Raw genomic sequence first — 19963 nt, forward strand, 5'->3', positions numbered from 1 at the left:
ACGGCTGACAGTGTGTGGCTAGCGTAATTTGTATGAGTATGTGTTTGTGTGAGCGTGTGTGCGTGTTTAACATGTAGCAATGTTAACGCTTTTGATGGGTATTATTGCTGTAGAGCATAAATGGAGTGCCTGTGTGTCCAGTTGCATTTGGAGTGCCTAATTGCAATGTATCATAGTCCTTCCATTGACAATGCTTAGTGAATACCACAGCCAGCAGTGGATTTGTGTAATGGGTGGAAATTGATGTGATGGTTGTGGTAGGTAGGAACCTTGTGCATAGTTGGAGGATAGTATTACGTTTTAGTTAGTTTGGGTGATTCAGAGATGGAACAAACAGAGAATTGTTACTGGAATGCAAAGAGGTTCTTGAAGTCACTCACTGGTCATTTTAAAACTTCAAACTTTGTCTCTCCTCTCACTCTCCCCACCTATATAATATTTTCTTTTGTCCTTTTTTCATACTCTCTCTCCCTCTTTTTCACCATGTCTTGGTAATGTATCGCAATTTTGCCTCTCTTCTCTCTTTGATCCCTCACTCTTCCATATTTCCTCTGCCTCTTTTTCCTCTCTTCTTTGTGTCTCTGTTGCTATCAATGTTATTGCTTATCCTCTTCAACCTCTATTCTTGCTCTTTCTATATCCCCTTCTCTCTCACACTCTCTCTGTCTCTATCTCTCTCTCAACAGACCACGTCTGTGGCTTTGAGGACGAGCGCATCTGCGGTTTCTCCCAGGACCGGGGTGACAAGTTTGATTGGACTAGACAGAACCACCTGACCCAGAACCCCAAGCGCTCGTCCAATACCGGCCCAGAGATGGACAGGAGTGGAAACAAAGAAGGTATGTTACTGGAATGTACACACATCCCTTTATTAATATTAAGCAGTGTTAATTTTGGGAGCTACTTTTTTCGTTAGTTGTAGTTATTATCAGTCGACTTAAACTCTGGACAATTTATTTCTAGTTTTAGTCACAGCCATTTTAGTCACATGACAGTCAGTGCATTTTTTTTTTTTACTTCCATCATGTGCACATTCAGATAGCCTTTTAGGCTGACTATCCCCTCATAAAACTTAGCTGGCAACATTGATATTGTGGCAGATTGATGTAACCAATGCCAGCCATAATTAGTTGGCATTCCAATTCATCCCAAAGGAGTTCAATGTGGTTGAGGTGCAGGCCAGTCAAGTTCTTCCACACCAATCTTGACAAACCGTTTCTGTATGGACCTCGCTTTGTGCATGGGGGCATTGTCATGCTGAAACAGGAAAGGGGTTTCCCCAAACTGTTAACACAAAGTTGCAAGCACAGAATCCTCTAGAATGTCATTGTATGCTGTAGCATTAAAATTTCCTTTAACTGGAACTAAAGAACCTAGCCCGAACCATGAAAAACAGTACCAGACCATTATTATTCCTCCACCAAACTTTACAGTTGGCACTATTCATTCGGGCAGTAGTGTTCTCCTGGCATCCGCCAAACACAGATTTGTCCATCGGACTGTCAGATGGTGAAGTGTGATTCATCACTCCAGAGAACATGTTTCCACTGCTCCAGAGTCCAACGACAGAAAGCTTTACACCACTCCGGCTGACGCTTGGCATTGTGCATGGTGATCTTAGGCTTGTGTGCGGCTGCTCGGCCATGGAAACCCATTTCACGAAGCTCCCGACGAACAGTTCTTGTGCTGATGTTGCTTCCAGAGACAGTTTGGAACTCAGTAGTGAGTGGTACAGACAATTTTTTTGTGCTCGGCGGTCACACTCTGTGAGTTTGTGTAGCCTACCACTTCGCGGCTGAGCCATTGTTGCTCCTAGATGTTTCCACTTCACAATAACAGCACTTACAGTTGACCCGGGCAGCTCTAGCAGGGCAGAAATTTGACGAACTGACTTGTAGAAAAGGTGGCATCCTATGACGGTGCCACGTTGACAGTAACTGAGCTCTTCAGTACGGGCCAAATCTTCTGCAAATGTTTAACTATGGAGATTGCATGGCTGCGTGCTCGATTTTGTACACCAGTCAGCAGCGTGTGTGGCTGAATCCAATCATTTGAAAGGGTGTATATATAGTGTATACATTTTTTTTACAAAATATTTATACGTACACAGTACCAGTCAAAAGTTTGGACACACCTACCCATTCCAGGGTTTTCCTTTATTTTTATTATTTTTTACATTGTATAATAATAGTGAAGACGTCAAAACTATTAAATAAGACATATGGAATAATGTATTAACCAAAAAAGTGTTAAACAAATCAAAATATACTTTATATTTGAGATTCTTCAAAGTAGCCACCCTTTGCCTTGATTACATTTACATAAGTATTCAGACCCTTTATTCAGTACTTTGTTGAATCACCTTTGGCAGCGATTATAGGATCAAGTCTTTTTGGTTATGATGCTACAAGCTTGGCACAACTGTATTTGGGGAGTTTCTCCCACTGTTCATTGCAGATCCTCTCAAGCTCTGTCAGGTTGGATGGGGAGTATCGCTGCACAGCTATTTTCAGGTCTCGCCAGAGATGTTCGATCGGGTTCAAGTCTGGGCTCTGGCTGGACTTCTCAAGGACATCAGAGACATGTCCCAAAGCCACTCCTGAAATTGTATTGGCTGTGTGCATACCGGTCATTAAAAATATTCATGCGAGTAGACCACTTATTGGCCAGTTCATCCTCCTCTAGACCACTGATTGGCCAGCTCATCCTCAGGAGTATTATATACTATACTGAACAAAAATATAAATGCAACATGCATTACTGTTCATAAGGAAATCAGTCCATCAAAATAAATGAATTAGGCCCTAATCTATGCATTTCACATGACTGGGCAGGGGTGCAGCCATGGGTGGGCCTGGGAAGGCATATGCCCACCCACTTGGCAGCCAGGCCCACCCAAGAGGGATGGCGTTTTCTTTGGCGCTTGTGTTGAGTAACATAGATATACATTATTTCATAGCACTTACAACTGTCATACCTATTTGCGGCATGCGGAATTCACCAGGACTTACAAATAAACCCAGATGTAAAATGGGACCAAAACCACTGTCTCTAACCATATGTGTCTCTCCCTCCCCTCTCCCCTTTTCTAGGTTACTACATGTACATCGAGGCCTCTCGTCCCCGGGTCGCTGGGGACAATGCCCGTCTCCTGTCCCCTCTCTACAACGTTACTGCTGCCAGAGGCCCCAAGGGCTCCAGTCGTCACCCCTACTGTGTCTCATTCTTCTACCACATGAAGGGCAAGCACATCGGTGAGTATCTGAGCCACATCAGTTCAGAAGTAAAATAAGTAGCCTTGTCCAAGCCATAATGTTTCTGTAGCGTGAGGCAGCTTGACGTAGAAGTACACCCCCTGACAGGAGGCTAGTATGACAGGGCCTTAATCCCAATCTATGGCATTCCTAGTCCGGGGCCTAATGTTGTTGTTAGCACTATTTTGACATTTTGCCATTTGTGACGTTGTTAGGGTCAGTGTTGAAATGCTATTGTAATATAGGGGTTCAAGCATCAGTGAGGGGTCTGTGTGTTTGAGTGAGTGAGGTGAATGAATGAGTGAGTGAGTGGTTGAGTGAATGCTCATCTGTATTTGTGCACGTGTGTGTGTGTCAGCGCTTTCCTCTCTGCCCATGTCGCATCAGGGATAACTGCTCTCAACTGCTCCCCGGCACATCCCCAAGAATGGCACAGCTGGCACACACTACCCTACACTGCTCCCCTCACCAGGTGGCCTTGCCGACCTCACCCCTCCACACACTCCACCTGGCACAGATGATGCCTCAGCCGACTCAGCTTCACACACACGGACGCGTGCATACACGCACACACACACGCCTGCACACGCATGTATATACATACACACAGGCACAACCACACACACAGGCAGACAGACATACATGCTCTTACGCACGTGGCACAAACTAACACACGCACGCACTCACGCACACAAGCACACATACACACACACAGGGCAGACTGGCATAGCCCTAGTTGCTGTCGTGAGACCCATGTATGAATGTCTACCTTGCCAGGGAAAAGTTGTCATGCTTACTATATCATTGTCTTACTAGGACTGGACAATAGATGACAATAAGCACAATGACATAGATAGATAGTGGGAAAACTGTCAGAACCACAAGCTTTATCTCTCCTCTGTCAAAAGCCCACCTCCACCACACTCCACTTGTAGAGTGTGTTTCAGATACACCCCATCTGTGTGTGTACGTGCATGTGTTTGTGTGTGTGTTTGTGTGTGTGCGCACGTGTGTGTGTACAGTTTGTCTGTCAGTTTGTGGGTGTGTGTATGTGTTCCTGCATGCGTGTGTGTGTACTCCTCAAGGGCATGGTGGTGGTGGTAAGAGAAGGGGCCAGAGGGGGTGTCGCTGGGTGATTTATGAGAGGGGGTGTGACGCAATCAGTCACTGGGGAAGTGGTTCCTCATAGTGTGTGCTATCGGATGGGTTTATCAAGTGTATAGATCTCATGGCACACTTCGTCTACGTCAACAACCGGGCTCTGGTGATTTATGGGTGTGTGTGTGTGTGTGTGTGTGTGTGTGTGTGTGTGTGTGTGTGTGTGTGTGTGTGTGTGTGTGTGTGTGTGTGTATGTGTGTGTGTGTGTGTGTGTGTGTATGTGTGTGTGTGTGTGTGTTTTTTACAATCCTTGTGGAGACCAGAAGTCCTCACAAGGATAGTACAGATGTCGGCTCTTAATATGACCCATTTTGTTGCAGGAGGAAAATAATCCTGCAGCAGTTGTGTCAAATTGGCTTGATGTCCTTTTGGTGGTAGACCATTCGTGATACACACGGAAAACTGCTGAGCGTGAAAAACCCAGCAGCATTGCAGTTCTGGACACACTTGCGCCTGGCACCTACTACCATACCCCGTTCAAAGAAACCTAAATATTTTGTCTTGCCCGTACACCATCTGAATGGCACACATACAAAATCTATGTCTCAATTGTCTCAAGGCTTAAAAACCCTTCTTCGACCTGTCTTCTCCCCTTCAGCTACACTGATTGAAGTGGATTTAACAAGTGACATCAATAAGTGATCATAGCTTTCACCTGGATTCACCTGATCAGTCTATGTCATGGAAAGAGCAGTTGTTCCTAATGTTTTGTACAGTCTGTGTATATATGTGACTCACCACCTGGATTTGGTCTTATGTAGCAAAATATGAAATGGTATTTTTGACATTGGATAAAAGTAGAGACAGAGCTACAAAATGGTTTATCATACACTGTATTTGAGGAACAGTGGGAAAGTATTTCTGATTTGAAAGTTGACCAACTTGTAAACTCACTTTTGAGATAATTGCCTTTGAATGTTTTGGTATCTAGTGAAGAGCTCTTCTTTGTCTACACCCCTTCAGCATCGTTCACACCCTCCTAAGCTTTAGCCCCACCCATCTTGTTTCGCTCTCGGAGCGCACACTTGACGCTCCGGCCGATGATTTGTTTACCTATGGATAACATGCTCTGCTGGCAACAACTTCATTACGCTTTTTTGCAGAAGTTTGCTGACATTGGCCATATTCAACGGGTGTTGTACACACGTCATGAAACATTAGCTAACGAGCCAGCCAGCTAACGTTAGCTAGTTAAACAACAATGAACAGAGTGCCAACAATGCCCCAGTGCTGGGAGCTAACCAACCAGGTTCAATGTTAGTTAGCTAACATTAGGCTCTAACTAGAAAAGCAAACGGCTCTTGGATACGAATAATAACATAAGCTAGGGAGCCAGCCAGCTAACGTTAGCTAGCTAACAGTACACTTTAGCTCAAGACATGTAGCTAGCTAGGTAAACAATGTTTAAAATCACACGTCACGTACCGTTAGCTAACGAGCCAGTTAGCTAGTTAAACAACAATGAACACAGTGCCAAATCATGTCGTTACTACCCTGCATGAATACGGCTCAGGGATATGAAAAATAACGTCAGCTAGGGAGCCAGCCAGCTAACGTTAGCTAGCTAGCTAACAGTACACTTTAGCTTGAAATAAAACCACTTTCTGTCAACTTTCTTGAAATGTGTAATATCTGAAAATGTAGCTAGCTAAAGGTAGACATTATTACCTGTATACATCATCATGCATGATGAACGCGTCTCCCTGTCAGGAATGCCATACCAAGATTGCCATTAGTTTGAAGATGTAATCCGGAGACAGACAATTCCACTGATTTCAAAACTTGATCCTCCAGAAAATGGAGAGCTACACTTATGCAGCTCCACTACACAATACATTTTCAAAAAAGCCGCCTTCGACAGGATTACCAACACAGACTGACGAGCTCAAATAGACTGAAGCCTTCTAAATGGTACACCAATCCGAATTCCTCTCTCAGTATGTCCAGCCCACTCATTATCTCAGCCAATCCTGGCTAGTGGGAAGATTGCTCACTTTTTCTGTGGCTTAACCAGCAAGGCTCGTAATTTAACAATTGTATTCGTATTTACAGATTGCATACAAGTTTGTTATTGAGGCTAATGAAAGTGCACATGTTCGAGAAGGCATTTCTGCCAAAAAAAATGCATTTTGATAAAAAAAAATATGTTTTTACGTTCAAACGGCTCTCTTGTGAAGTCGTGACTTTCGACATGCACCTAGTTTCCTGAATCGGGTCACATATACATTATTTTAATTGCAGGATGCTGTAAAGTCCATTATTCCACTGAAGAGTATGAATGAAGCTGTTTGAGAAGGTTTGAATCCTGAGCAACCTGCATACACGGGGGCGGCTGGTAGCCTAGTTGTTAGAGCGTTGGACTAGTAACCGAAATGTTGCACGATTAAATCCCCGAGCTGACAAGGTAAAAAATATGTCGTTCTGCCCCTAAACAAGGCAGTTAACCCACTGTTCCTAGGCCGTCATTGAAACTAAGAATTTGTTCTTAACTGACTTGCCTCGTTCAATAAAGGTAAAATAAAAAATAAAAATAATACACATTGTTTTAATCTATAATAGACCAACATAGCTACTGTATTAGATAAAAACTGTGTGCTAGAAAACCTTGGTAGAGGATGGGTGGAGTATAGTACCAGTCAAAAGTTTGGACACACCTACTCATTCAAGGTTTTTTTTTTTTTTACTATTTCTACATTGTAGAATAAGAGTCAAGACATCAAAACTATGAAATAACGCATAAGGAATCATGTCTTAATCAAAAAAGTGTTAAACAAAACAGAATGTAGTTTATATTCTTCGAAGTAGCCACCCTTTGCCTTGATGACAGCTTTGTACACTCTTGGCATTCTCTCAACAAGCTTCACCTGGAATGCTTTTCCAACAGCCATGAAGCAGCACTCCATCAGTCTCCCTTACACAGCCTGGATGTGTGTTGGGTCATTGTCCTGTTGAAAAACAAATGACAGTCCCACTAAGCACAATCCAGATGGGATGGCGTATCACTGCAGAATGCAGTGGTAGCCAATCTGGTTAAGTGTGCCTTGAATTCTAAATAAATCCCCCGACAAGGTCACCAGCAAAACACCCCCATTCCATCACACCTCCTCCTCCATGCTTCACGGTAGGAACCACACATGCAGAGATCATCCGTTCACATACTCTGCATCTCACAAAGACACGGTGGTTGGAACCAAAAATCTCAAATTTGGACTCATCAGACCAAAGGACAGATTTCCACCACTCTAAAGTCCATTGCTTGTATTTCTTGGCCCTTAGCAAGTATCTTCTTGTTTTTGGTGTCCTTTAGTAGTGGTTTCTTTGCAGCAATTCGACCATGAAAATGATGCCCTGATTCACGCAGTCTCCTCTGAACAGTTGATGTTGAGATGTGTCTGTTACTTGAACCCTGTGAAGCATTTATTTGGGCTGCAATGTGATGTGCAGTTAACTCTATTGAATTAATCTTCTGCAGCAGAGGTAACTCTGGGTCTTCCTTTCCTGCGGCGGTCCACACGAGAGCCAGTTTCATCATAGCGCTTGATGGTTTTTGCCACTGCACTTGAAAAAACTTTCAAAGTCATTGACATATTCTGTATTGACTGACTTTCATGTCTTAATGATGGACTGCCATTTCTCTTTGCTTATTTGAGCTGTTCTTGCCATAATATGGACTCAGTCTTTTACCAAATAGGGCTATCTTCTGTATAGCATCCCTTCCTTGTTCAAATGCATTAAGAAGGACAGAAATACCACAAATGTACTTTTAACAAGGCACACCTATTAATTGAAATGCATTCCAGATGACTACCTCATGAAACTGGTTGAGAGAATGCCAACAGTGTGCAAAGCTGTCATCAAGGCAAAGGGTGGCTACTTTGAAGAATCTGAAATATAAAATATATTTTGATTTGATTAACACTTTTTTGGTTACTACGTGATTCCATATAGGTTCTTTCATAGTTTTAATGTCTTCACCATTTTTCTACAATGTAGAAAATAGTAAAAAATTAAGAAAAACCCTTGACTGAGTAAGTGTGTCCAAACTTATGACTGGTACTGTAGGCATTGTGGAGCTCATGAATGCCTACTTTAAAATATATATATATATTTTTTTCATGGTTTTTACATTGGAAGGTAATTATACAAGATTGTTATGCAACATTATAATACAGCATGACACAGCAATAAAAGTAACAATACACGATAATGACAAATGGCAACAGAAATAGTGTAGTTATTAGTATTTATTTAATATTATCAGCTGATTTTCCAGAGGGATGCGAAAGACCACAAACCCATTTAAGCCAATATGGAGTAAACTGGAAAAATTCCCTGATCTCTTTTAACAAGACAATCGAGCAAGCTCCTAGAAAATATACAAATAATCAACATGTAGCCTACTCATTAACTATCACTTTAGGTGGCTCGGAGAGCAAGGCATGAAGTGGCACAAACTGCTTGGTGTTCTGCACAAGCAGAGGGCCTGTGCTACTTCTCCCCCTGACATCCTAGTCATCCACCTCTATGGAAACGACTTGCGATACTCAAAGGGGACGGCACTGGTGCAGCAGATGCGTATATTTAGAGGTGGTCATCCGAACGTTTCCTGGGACAACATTGGTCTTCTCTGATATCGCAAGGCAGAGGAGCTGGATGTTCCAGTGTGACCAGAAGATAAACAAGTGCATAGAAAGGGCCCTGTGCTACATCAATCAGCTGGTGTCTGCATTTCAGGGAACACAATCCGCCACCCTGCCACTAAGCAGTGTGTCCCTGGGATGTACCATAGGGGTGGAGTGTATCTGACAGATGAGGGCAATGAGTTGAGAGTTGGTCTCTAGAGTCTCCACCATTCTCTCCTCCATAGTAGCAAGAGGTAGAAGGATGCAATTGTGGCCTGCAATTCGGGGCGTTCCTGTATGTGGGCATTCCTGCATCGGCAGGAACCCCTCTTTGTACTTATATAAGCTTGGATTCTGGTACATATGTGGAAGTGGTAATGCACCATAACGTTGGATGCCACCTGCCGATAAACCCCCTAGTAGCTAGCTATCTAGGACAATGGTAGACAGTGTCCTTCACCCCTGCCTGTCGGGCATTGTTTTCCCGCTATTCTGTTAATGACGGAGAGGGCAGGTTTTCGGCAGGCGTTAGGACTCTGGTACACAGCCGGCGGGATAGTAGCTAAAAACTCAGATAAGACTTTTATTTCTCTTTTCTTTTGACATTTTAATCGCATAGACAATCACACCTCTCTTCCAGTTCCACAGTCCTGAAAGTTTTGGCCTAGGTCTCTCTCTCTCTCTACCCCCTCTCCCTCCCTCGTCTCTCATCTCTTTCTTTCAATTCAATTTAATTCAAGGGGCTTTATTGGCATGGGAAACATATGTTTACATTGCCAAAGCAAGTGAAATAGATAATAAACAAAAGTTTAAAAGACAAAAAAACTGTACAGTAAACATTACACTCACAAATAAACATTTCAAATGTCATATTATGTCTATATACAGTGTTGTAATGATATGCAAATAGTTAAAGTAAAAAAGGGAAAATAAATAAACATAAATATAGGTTGTATTTACAATGGTTTTTGTTCTTCACTGGTTGCCTTTTTCTTGCATCAACAGACCAAAAATCTGGCTGCTGTGATTGCACACTGTGGTATTTCACCCAATAGATATGTGAGTTTATCAAAACTGGATTTGTTTTCAAATTCTTTGTGAGTCTGTGTAATCTGAGGGAAATATGTGTCTCTAATATGGTCATACATTTGGCAGGAGGTTAAGATGTGCAGCTCAGTTTCCACCTCATTTCGTGGGCAGTGTGGACATAGCCTGTCTTCTCTTGAGAACCAGCTCTGCCTTCAATGACCTTTCTCAATAGCAAGGCTATGCTCACTGAGTCTGTACATAGTCAAAGCTTTCCTTATTTTTGGGTCAGTCACAGTGGTCAGGTATTCTTCCACCGTGTACTCTCTGTTTAGGACTAAATACCATTCTAGTTTGCTGTTTTTTAAATTTAATTATTTCCAATGTGTCAAGTAATTATCTTTTTGTTTTCTCATGATTTGGTTGGGTCTAATTGTGTTGCTGTCCTAGGGCTCGGTGGGGTCTGTTTGTGTTTAGGACCAGCTTGCTTAGGGGACTCTTCTCCAGGTTCATCTCTCTGTAGGTAATGGCTTTGTTACGGAGCATTTGGGAATCGCTTCCTTTTAGGTGGTTGTAGAATTTAACAGCTCTTTTCTGGATTTTGATAATTAGAGGGTATTGGCCTAATTCTGCTCTGCATGCATTATTTGGTATTTTACGTTGTACACAGGATATTTTTGCAGAATTCATGTCACGTCTACTCCCGCTCCTCCCATCCAACATCACCAGTTTACTAACCACCGGTCCTGGCAACCATCATTACGCGTACCTGGCATTAATCATTACGGGCACCTGCACATCATCATGAGGCACACCTGGACTCCATTACCTCTCTCATTACCTACCCTTTATCTTAGGTTCATTCCCCAGGCAGTATTGCTTCTGGTTCATGTTAAAACGCTACGCCGATGTTGTATTGTTGTGTTAAACTTACCACCTGCTTCTCGACTCCCAGTGTCTACATTACAATTCTGCATAAAGTTTCAATTTGGTGTTTGTCCCATTTAGTGAATTATTGGTTGGTTAGCGGACCCCAGACCTCACAACCATTAAGAGCAATGGGTTATATAACTGATTCAAGTATTCTTAGCCAGATCCTAATTGGTGTGCCAGATTATATGTTCCTTTTGATGGCATAGAAGGCCATTCTTGCCTTGTCTCTCAGATCGTTCACATCTTTGTGGACGTTTCCTGTGGCACTGATGGTTAGGCCGAGGTGAGTATCATTTTTGTATGCTTTAGGGCAGGTATTCCCAAACTGGGGTACGCATACCCCTGGGGGTATGCCAAGGGAATGCCTGATAGCTTGAAAGATGTTGTGGACACTACAGTGAAAATGGTTAACTTTGTTAAAGCAAGGCCCATGAACTTTTGTGTATTTTCTGCATTATGCAATCATATGGGCAGCGACCATGTAACAGTTTTACAACATACAGAAGTGCGCTGGTTATCAAGGAGCAAAGTATTGTTAGCAATTTATGTTATTCTTCAATAACACAAACTCCAAAGCAAATCAGGGGGAGGAAAATGGATTTATTCAGAGAGGACAAATCAAGATGTTATGCTGGAAGGTAAATGTTCAGTCTTCCCTGTCTTCAGCTGTTCCCCACCAAAAAGAGGAACGGGATTCCATTTATAACCCCCCACCCCAGCCTGGGGTTGACCAATCAGAAGTCCTTGCAGTACAACTTGGCCAATGGCCAAATAAGAAGTATCCTACTCTCGACTCAATGTACAGACCAATGAAAACGTGGCACACGTAGCACACGTCGCTCTGAAATCAGGAGTGACATTCTACAGTTTCTGAACAGATGTTGAACTGAAACCCCTCCTATTTACATTGACAATTCCCTAGTGATCATTAATTCTAGTACTCTCGTCCTCTTGAACTCTGCATTGTGTATTTATGTTCAAAAATATTCTTACAGTATTGACAGGTTTTTTTTAATTGAGAGACGAGCTTAAAGTTTTCTTTACTGACCCTAATTTGCACTTGTCTGACCGCTTGCATGAAGACGAGTTTCTCACACGACTGGCCTATCTGGGTGATGTTTTTTCTCGCCCGAATGATCTGAATCTAGGATTACAGGGACTCACCACAACTACACTATCGTTCAAACGTTTGGGGTCACTTAGAAAGGTCCTTGTTTTTGAAAGAAAATCTATTTTTTTGTCCATTAAAATAAGATCAAATTGATCAGAAATACAGTGTAGACATTGTTAATGTTGTAAATGACTATTGTAGCTATAAATGGCAGATTTTTATGGAATATATACATAGGCGTACAGAGGCCCATTATCAACAACCATCAGTCCTGTGTTCCAATGGCAGGTTGTGCTAGTTAATCCAAGTTTATAATTTTAAAAGGCTAATTGATCATTAGAAAACACTTTTGTAATTATGTCAGCACAGCTGAAAACGGTTGTGCCCATTAAAGAAGCAATAAAACTGGCCTTCTTTAGACTAGTTGAGTATCTGGAGCATCAGCGGGTTCGATTACATGCTTAAAATGGCCAGAAACAAAGACATTCTTCTGAAACTCGTCATTCTATTTTTGTTCTGAGAAATGAAGGCTATTCTATGCGAGAAATTGCCAAGAAACTGAAGATCTCGTACAATGCTGTGCACTACTCCCTTCACAGAACAGCGCAAACTGTCTCTAACCAGAATAGAAAGAGGAGTGGGAGGCCCCGGTGCACAACTGAGCAAGAGGACAAGTACATTAGAGTGTGTAGTTTGAGAAACAGACACCTCACAAGTCCTCAACTGGCAGCTTCATTGGATAGTACCCGCAAACCACCAGTCTCAACATCAACAGTGAAGAGGCGTCTCCGGGATGCTGGCCTTCTTATTCTGCAAAAGGTACATGGATTGGACTGCTGAGGACTGGGGTAAAGTCATTTTCTCTGATGAATCCCCTTTCCGATTGTTTGGGGCATCCGGGAAAAAAGCTTGTCCGAAGAAGACAAGGTGAGCAATACCATCAGTCCTGTGTCATGCTAACAGTAAAGCATCCTGAGACCATTCATGTGTGGGGTTGCTTCTCAGCCAAGGGAGTGGGCTCACTCACAATTTTGCCTGAGAACACAGCCATGAATAAAGAATGGTACCAACACATCCTCTGAGAACAACTTCTCCCAACCATCCAGGAACAGTTTGGTGACGAACAATGCCTTTTCCAGCGTGATGGAGCACCTTGCCATAAGGCAAAAGTGATAACTAAGTGGCTCGGGGAACAAAACATCGATATTTTGGGTCCATGGCCTGGAAACTCCCCAGACCTTAATCCCATTGAGAACTTGTGGTCAATCCTCAAGAGGCGGGTGGACAAACAAAAACCCACAAATTCTGACAAACTCCAAGCATTGATTATACAAGAATGGGCTGCCATCAGTCAGGATGTGGCCCAGAAGTTAATTGACAGCACGCCAGGGCAGATTGCAGAGGTCTTGAAAAAGAAGGGTCAACACTGCAATTATTGACCCTTTGCATCAACTTCATGTAATTGTCAATAAAAGCCTTTTACACTTATGAAATGCTTGTAATTATACTTCAGTATTCCATCGTAACATTTGACAAAATATCTAAAGACACTGAAGCAGCAAACTTTGTGGAATTTAATATTTGTGTCTCAACTTTTGGCCACGACTCTATACAGTACTACTGCCAAGGGATGAGCTGAAGGAGTACCTACCATAGGAGTCTCCTCAAAGCCTACCATTGACTATGTACAGACCCAGTGTGCCACAGAGCTGCTGGAGTTGTGACCCATTTTTGTTGGTTGTTTTGTCATAGTTTTGTCTAGGGGTGCATATTTCGGAGGGAATAGTGTCACCTCCAGGTAGATGTTTGTACTTCCATCTCTCCCTCCCTCCCACTCCCTCTTTCTTTCATTCTCTCTGCCTCCCACTCCCTCTATCTCTTTCTGCTGGATGCCAGACCAGACACCAGACACACTTCTGAAAGATCCTACCTCCAATCCGAGGCATTAGCGACTCACTTCTTAAAGCTCTACCTTATTTAAAGTAATTCTTTATTAATAAGGGCTGACTCTTTAAGTTGGACTGCCTCAACCCCAGAAGCCAAGGAAGATCAGGTGGTGAAAATGAAAGCGGAGAGACAATAGTCCATTAATCTGGGTCTTTAATTTGAAGGGGATTCCCCTAGAGGGAAAGGAATTTTCATTGGGTTCTGATGGACCAACGGAGGGTGTCTGGCTTTTTTCGTGGTTGGCGATTGGAGTCCGTGCCTGTCTTAAAATCAAGAAGTGTGACTTTGCACATTAATAAGTGTGATGCAACATACACATTTGTCAACCTTGACCTATCCTGGCATGATGGGCGGATAAATGTTCGATTGACAGTTCCATTAGAATTGAGCCACGCCATCTCAGTAATTCTTGTGGTAAAATATAGTGGTTACATTACGATTCGCTACCTCTCTCCCAAAGTGTGCACTCGTACACTCCCCCTCATGGATTTAAAAGGAATGGACAAATCCAAGGACCAGTAAGGACTATTCCAATGCTTTTAAATGCATGAGGGGGAGTGAGCGAGTGCACACTTCTGGAGAAGGGTGGAGAATTGTAATTCAGCCAGTGAGTCCCTGCAGTTCTCTTCTGCACTCACTCACTAATTCATTCACACACTCACACTCTCTCTCTGTCTTTCCCTCCCTCACTCTCCCTCTTCCTCATAATTACCCATAAGCCCTGTTTCGGTGTCTTTAGGCTCGGCGGCAGCATTAAACAACATTTAATGAGCTTTGGTTTCCATTAAACAATATTTTGAAGTGTCCCGGTTTGCAGAGAGAAAGAGCTGCAGGGCTGCCGAGGAATCATCACTTTGTTTATCACCTTCTATTAATCACCCCTTCTAACACAGATGGAGGGAGAGGGAGGGATAGAAAGAGAAAGAGAGAGAGAAAGGGATAGGGGGAAGGAGAGAAAAGAGGAAACAAGAAAGAAAGAGAGGGGGTAGAAAGAAGAGAGAAGGAGGGGGAGGGAGTGTGAAGTGAGACAAACTGGAAAAGGAATTAAAGAGAGAAACATGAGAATGAGGCAAAGAAAAGGGAGAAGGAGAGATAACCAGGAGAGTGAATTGTGGAGAGAGAAGAATGAGACAAAGAAAGAGGGAGAAGGAAAGAACTAGTAGAGAAAAAGTGACAGAGAGAAAGGGAGTAAGTGAGAGAGAGCCTAAAGGCTTCTGCATGCTTGCCAGACAAAACAGTTCAGAACAGTTCATGCATATATTATGATGACATTTTGACTTTTTTGTTAGTTTTGGACTTCGACAAGGTGTTTTTCAGCTGTCTGTGACAGCTTTGTTTTCCCGAGCCATGTCTACGCCCCCTCATCAGTGATTGGTCAACAGTAGGGATTCTTCAATCAAGAGCCTGTTGTCATTCAATGAGAGATGACTCGTCCTCATGCACATTTTTATACTTGAGAAATACTGCACCAAACATCTAAGATCTCCTCTGCAAAAATACGTAAATTAATTATAGATTTCTTGAGTTACCTTAGATTCATTCTGACTTTTTAACCCCTGTGTGGGACGGACATCCAGCGAAAAATCCTATCGTCATTAGCATAACAAAATGTAATAATTATATATTTTTTTTTTTTCAAATTATATCGTTTTATAGATACACCTCTCCTGAATCGAACCACGTCGTCCGATTTCAAAAAGGCTTTACAGCAAAAGCAAAACATTAGATTATGTTAGAGGAGTATATCGTAAAAGTAGCCACATAGCCATTTTCCGACCAACCACATGCATCACAAATAACCAAAAAACAGCTAAATGCAGCACTAACCTTTGACAAACTTCATCAGATGACACACCTAGGACATCATGTTACACAATGCATGCATTCTTTTGTTCGATAAAGTTCATATTTATATATAAAAACAGCATTTTACATCGGCACGTAACGTTGACTAACTATTTTCCCTCAAATGCATCCGGTGAAACAGTGCTACAATTTATTAAATTACTATTCGAAAACATTTTTAAAATGTAATATTGTCATTCTAAGATTTATAGATGAATATCTCTTGAAAGCACCTGTAATGCCAGATTTAAAAATAACTTTACTGGGTAATCACACTTTGCAATAAAAGGGATGCGATACTCAGAAAATGACCTAGTAAATATAAGTCTGCGCCATCTTAGAACAATCGCATATCACATCTAGTCTTGTATACTATTGTCAATAATCCCTTACCTTTGGTTGTCTTCATCAGAAAGCACTTCCAGGGATCCCAGGTCCACAACAAATGTATTTTCGTTTGAAAAAATTACTCCTTTATTTTCCAAGAGCTTGTTCTTGTTAGCGCGTCTGAAGGCTGATCCAAATGCTCCGTCGGCCACGGGACAGCTATTTCGAGAAAATGATTTTTTTTTCCATTTAGGTTCATTCAAACATGTCAAACGTTGTATAACATAAATCTTCAGGGCCTTTTTCAACAAGAGAGCCAATAAGATTAGAGGGGGACGATTGCATTGTGTTTCAAAACGTTTCGAAAGGGGAGGGAAGCCAGGGCCGCCGGCGTCATAATGGGGATGGCCCTCCTCATGTGACCAATTTCAACAGCGTCTCATTCATTCAGTTTTAACAGTAGGAGACTCAAACCACTTTGTAAAGACTGGCGACATCTGGTGGAAGCAATAGGAAGTGCTCAATGAACAATTGCTCACTGTGTGAATTACAGGCAAAGATGTGAAGTTGAGTCCACAATTCAGAATTCCACATCCTGTTACGATCGGTCTCGGGGTTTTGACTGCCATATGAGTTCTGTTATACTCACAGACACCATTCAAACAGTTTTAGAAACTTTAGGGTGTTTTCTACAAGTATTAATTATATGCATATCCTAGCTTCTGAGTTTGAGTAGGAGGCCGTTTAAAATGGGCACAATTTTTTTCAAAAATCGCTGTAGCGCCCCCTAACCTAGGGGAACGCCAAGAGGTTATTAAGAGGAAGTGTACATTGGCTACGGCGTCTCAAAAAGTACAAACAATACTATTTCCACTTTTTACTCAATTTTCAAGCGAATGTCTTTTAAGGGACTATGCGAGCACAGTAGCCGAACTGTGACACCACCACTGACACCCACTCATCCTCCTTCTCTCCTCCCCTCCCTCCTCCTCGGGAGCAGATTGTTGCGTTCCTCCAAGAGTTGTCAACACAACACTATTAAGAGTCATACAATTTGTTATCTAGCTCTTCAGTCCCTGAGAAATGGGTTTCCTACGGATCAAATGCAGCATCGTTGTTTTTATCAATTAGGGCGTTGTACGCGGCTCGACAAACAGGCCTCGTGTGATGTCATATTCCCGCTACTTGAAGGACACAGTGGATATTAATAGAATAGAGTAGCGATGATAATGTATATGGCCATCTCTTATGCTGTCATATATTATGGAGATACCGTGACGAAGGTTGAATAGGAGTGGGAGATTGGCAGAGTGTGTGTGGCACAGCACTTGCATTTTTAACCTCTCTTGCCATGCTTTCAGAGTGAATGGGAGAATTGGGGTCTGGCAACGCAAGCCTATTAGTCCATTGGCAACTTGCCTTTTGGGAACTGTCCTCGTTTGTTATAATACTATCTTTTGACCTGCAGCCTTTGAACTTATTAACAAGGCCAGTGAAAAATAAGTCTCCAAAATTTGTCAGACGTTTTCAGACGTATGATCTTAATTTGATCACTCCTTTGTTAATGAGAATTTTCTTGCACTGCAGGAAATGCAAACTTGTAGTGTATTTAAGGTTAAAAAAGGCTTCTAAAACTTGTAATTTCCACTTTAAGGTGGAAATCCAATCTTCTTTTCACCCCATTTAACACCTGATTTACTTAACCTGTTATGGATAGGGGGCAGTATTTTCACGGCCGGATAAAAAACGTACCCGATTTAATCTGATTATTACTCCTGCCCAGAAACTAGAATATGCATATAATTATTAGCTTTGGATAGAAAACACTCCAAAGTTTCTAAAACTGTTTGAATGGTGTCTGTGAGAATAACAGAACTCATTTGGCAGGCCAAAACCTGAGAAGATTCCAAACAGGAAGCGCCCTCTCTGACCATTTCTTGGCCTTCTTGATCATCTCTATCCAAAACAGGGGATCTCTGCTGTAACGTGACACTTCCTACGGCTCCCATGGGCTCTCAGAAGGCGGCAAAAAGCTGAATGGTGGCTTTGCAGGCCCTGGCTGAAAAACACTAGCGCATTTTGATAGTGGTTGATCAGAGAACAGAGACTGGAGGCACGTGCACGAGGCGACCCCATGTTTTTATTTTCTCTGTCTTTGAACTAAAACAACGACTCCCGGTCGGAATATTATTGCCTTTTTTACGAGAAAAATAGCATAAAAATTGATTTTAACCTCTCTGGGCAAGGTGATCAGGAGGGGGTTGAGCACACAACCTTGTTGGGTCCCAGTGTTGAGGATCAGCAAAGAGGTGTTGATTCCTACCTCCACCAGCTGGGGGTGACCCGTCAGGAAGTCCAGGACCCATTTGCACAGGGTGGGGTTCAGACCCACGGCTTCGAGCTTGATGAGCTTGGAGGCTATTATGGTGTTGAATGCTGAGCAATAGTCAATGAACAACATTCTTACATATGAATGCCTCTTGTCCAGATGGGATAGGGCAGCGTGGTGGCGATTGTATGTCTGTGGATCTATTGGGGCGGTAAGCAAATTGAAGTGGGTCTAGGGTGGCAGGTAAGGTGGAGGTGATATGATCATTGACTAGTCTCTCAAAGCACTTCATGATGACAGAGGTGAGTGCTACGGGGCGATAGTCAATTAGTTCAATTATCTTTGCTTTCTTAGGAACAGGAACAATGGTGGCCATCTTGAAGCATGTGGGGACAACAGACTGGGATAGGGAGAGATTGAATATTTACTTTACTTCAGGTTGAGACTTCAGAGACTAGCTATGTGACAAGGTTTAAAGACAAGACTCTCGTTAATCTAACCACACTGTCCAATTTCAAAAAGGCTTTCCAACGAAAGCAAAACATTAGATTATGTCAGCAGAGTACCCGCCAGAAATAATCAGACACCCATTTTTCAAGCTAGCATATGATGTCACAAAAACCCAGAAGACAGCTAAATGCAGCACTAACCTTTGATGATCTTCATCAGATGACACACCTAGGACATTATGTTATACAATATATGCATGTTTTGTTCAATCAAGTTCATATTTATATCAAAAACCAGCTTTTTACATTAGCATGTGACGTTCAGAACTAGCATACCCCCCGCAAACTTCCAGTGAATTTACTAACAATTTACTAAATTACTCACGATAAACGTTCACAAAAAGCATAACAATTATTTTAAGAATTATAGATACAGAACTCCTCTATGCACTCGATATGTCCGATTTTAAAATAGCTTTCTGGTGAAAGCACATTTTGCAATATTCTAAGTAGACAGCCCGGCATCACAGGGCTAGCTATTTAGACACCCAGCAAGTTTAGCCTTCACCAAACTCCGATTTACTATTAGAAAAGTTTTCTTCGTCAGAATGCACTCCCAGGACTTCTACTTCAATAACAAATGTTGGTTTGGTCCCAAATAATCCATAGTTATATCCAAACAGCGGCGTTTTGTTCGTGCGTTCAAGACACTATCCGAAAGGGTAAAGAAGGGTGACGAGCACGACGCATTTCGTGACAAAAAAATTCAAAATATTCCATTACCGTACTTCGAAGCATGTCAACCGCTGTTTAAAATCAATTTTTATGCCTTTTTTCTTGTAAAAAAAGCGATAATATTCCGACCGGGAATCTGCGTTTAGGTAAAAAGACGAAAGAAAATAAAGCACGGGGTTGACTCGTGCACGCGCCTAAGCCCATTGTCCTCTGATCGGCCACTTGC

General features: G+C 42.3%; 1 protein-coding gene across 2 annotated transcripts in view; it reads left to right on the forward strand.

Moving 5' to 3' along the window:
* LOC115202803 (MAM domain-containing glycosylphosphatidylinositol anchor protein 1) overlaps positions 1-19963 on the forward strand; it is a 443101-nt gene that overhangs the window by 374322 nt on the left and 48816 nt on the right. For both annotated transcript variants that reach the window (XM_029766841.1, XM_029766842.1), the window contains exons 15-16: positions 687-839; positions 3093-3254. In XM_029766841.1, coding sequence (XP_029622701.1) covers positions 687-839; positions 3093-3254 — 315 coding nt within the window. The remainder of the gene's footprint in view (positions 1-686; positions 840-3092; positions 3255-19963) is intronic.

This window comes from Salmo trutta, chromosome 12 (genome assembly GCF_901001165.1).
Source record: "Salmo trutta chromosome 12, fSalTru1.1, whole genome shotgun sequence".
Classification (NCBI taxonomy): domain Eukaryota; kingdom Metazoa; phylum Chordata; class Actinopteri; order Salmoniformes; family Salmonidae; genus Salmo; species Salmo trutta.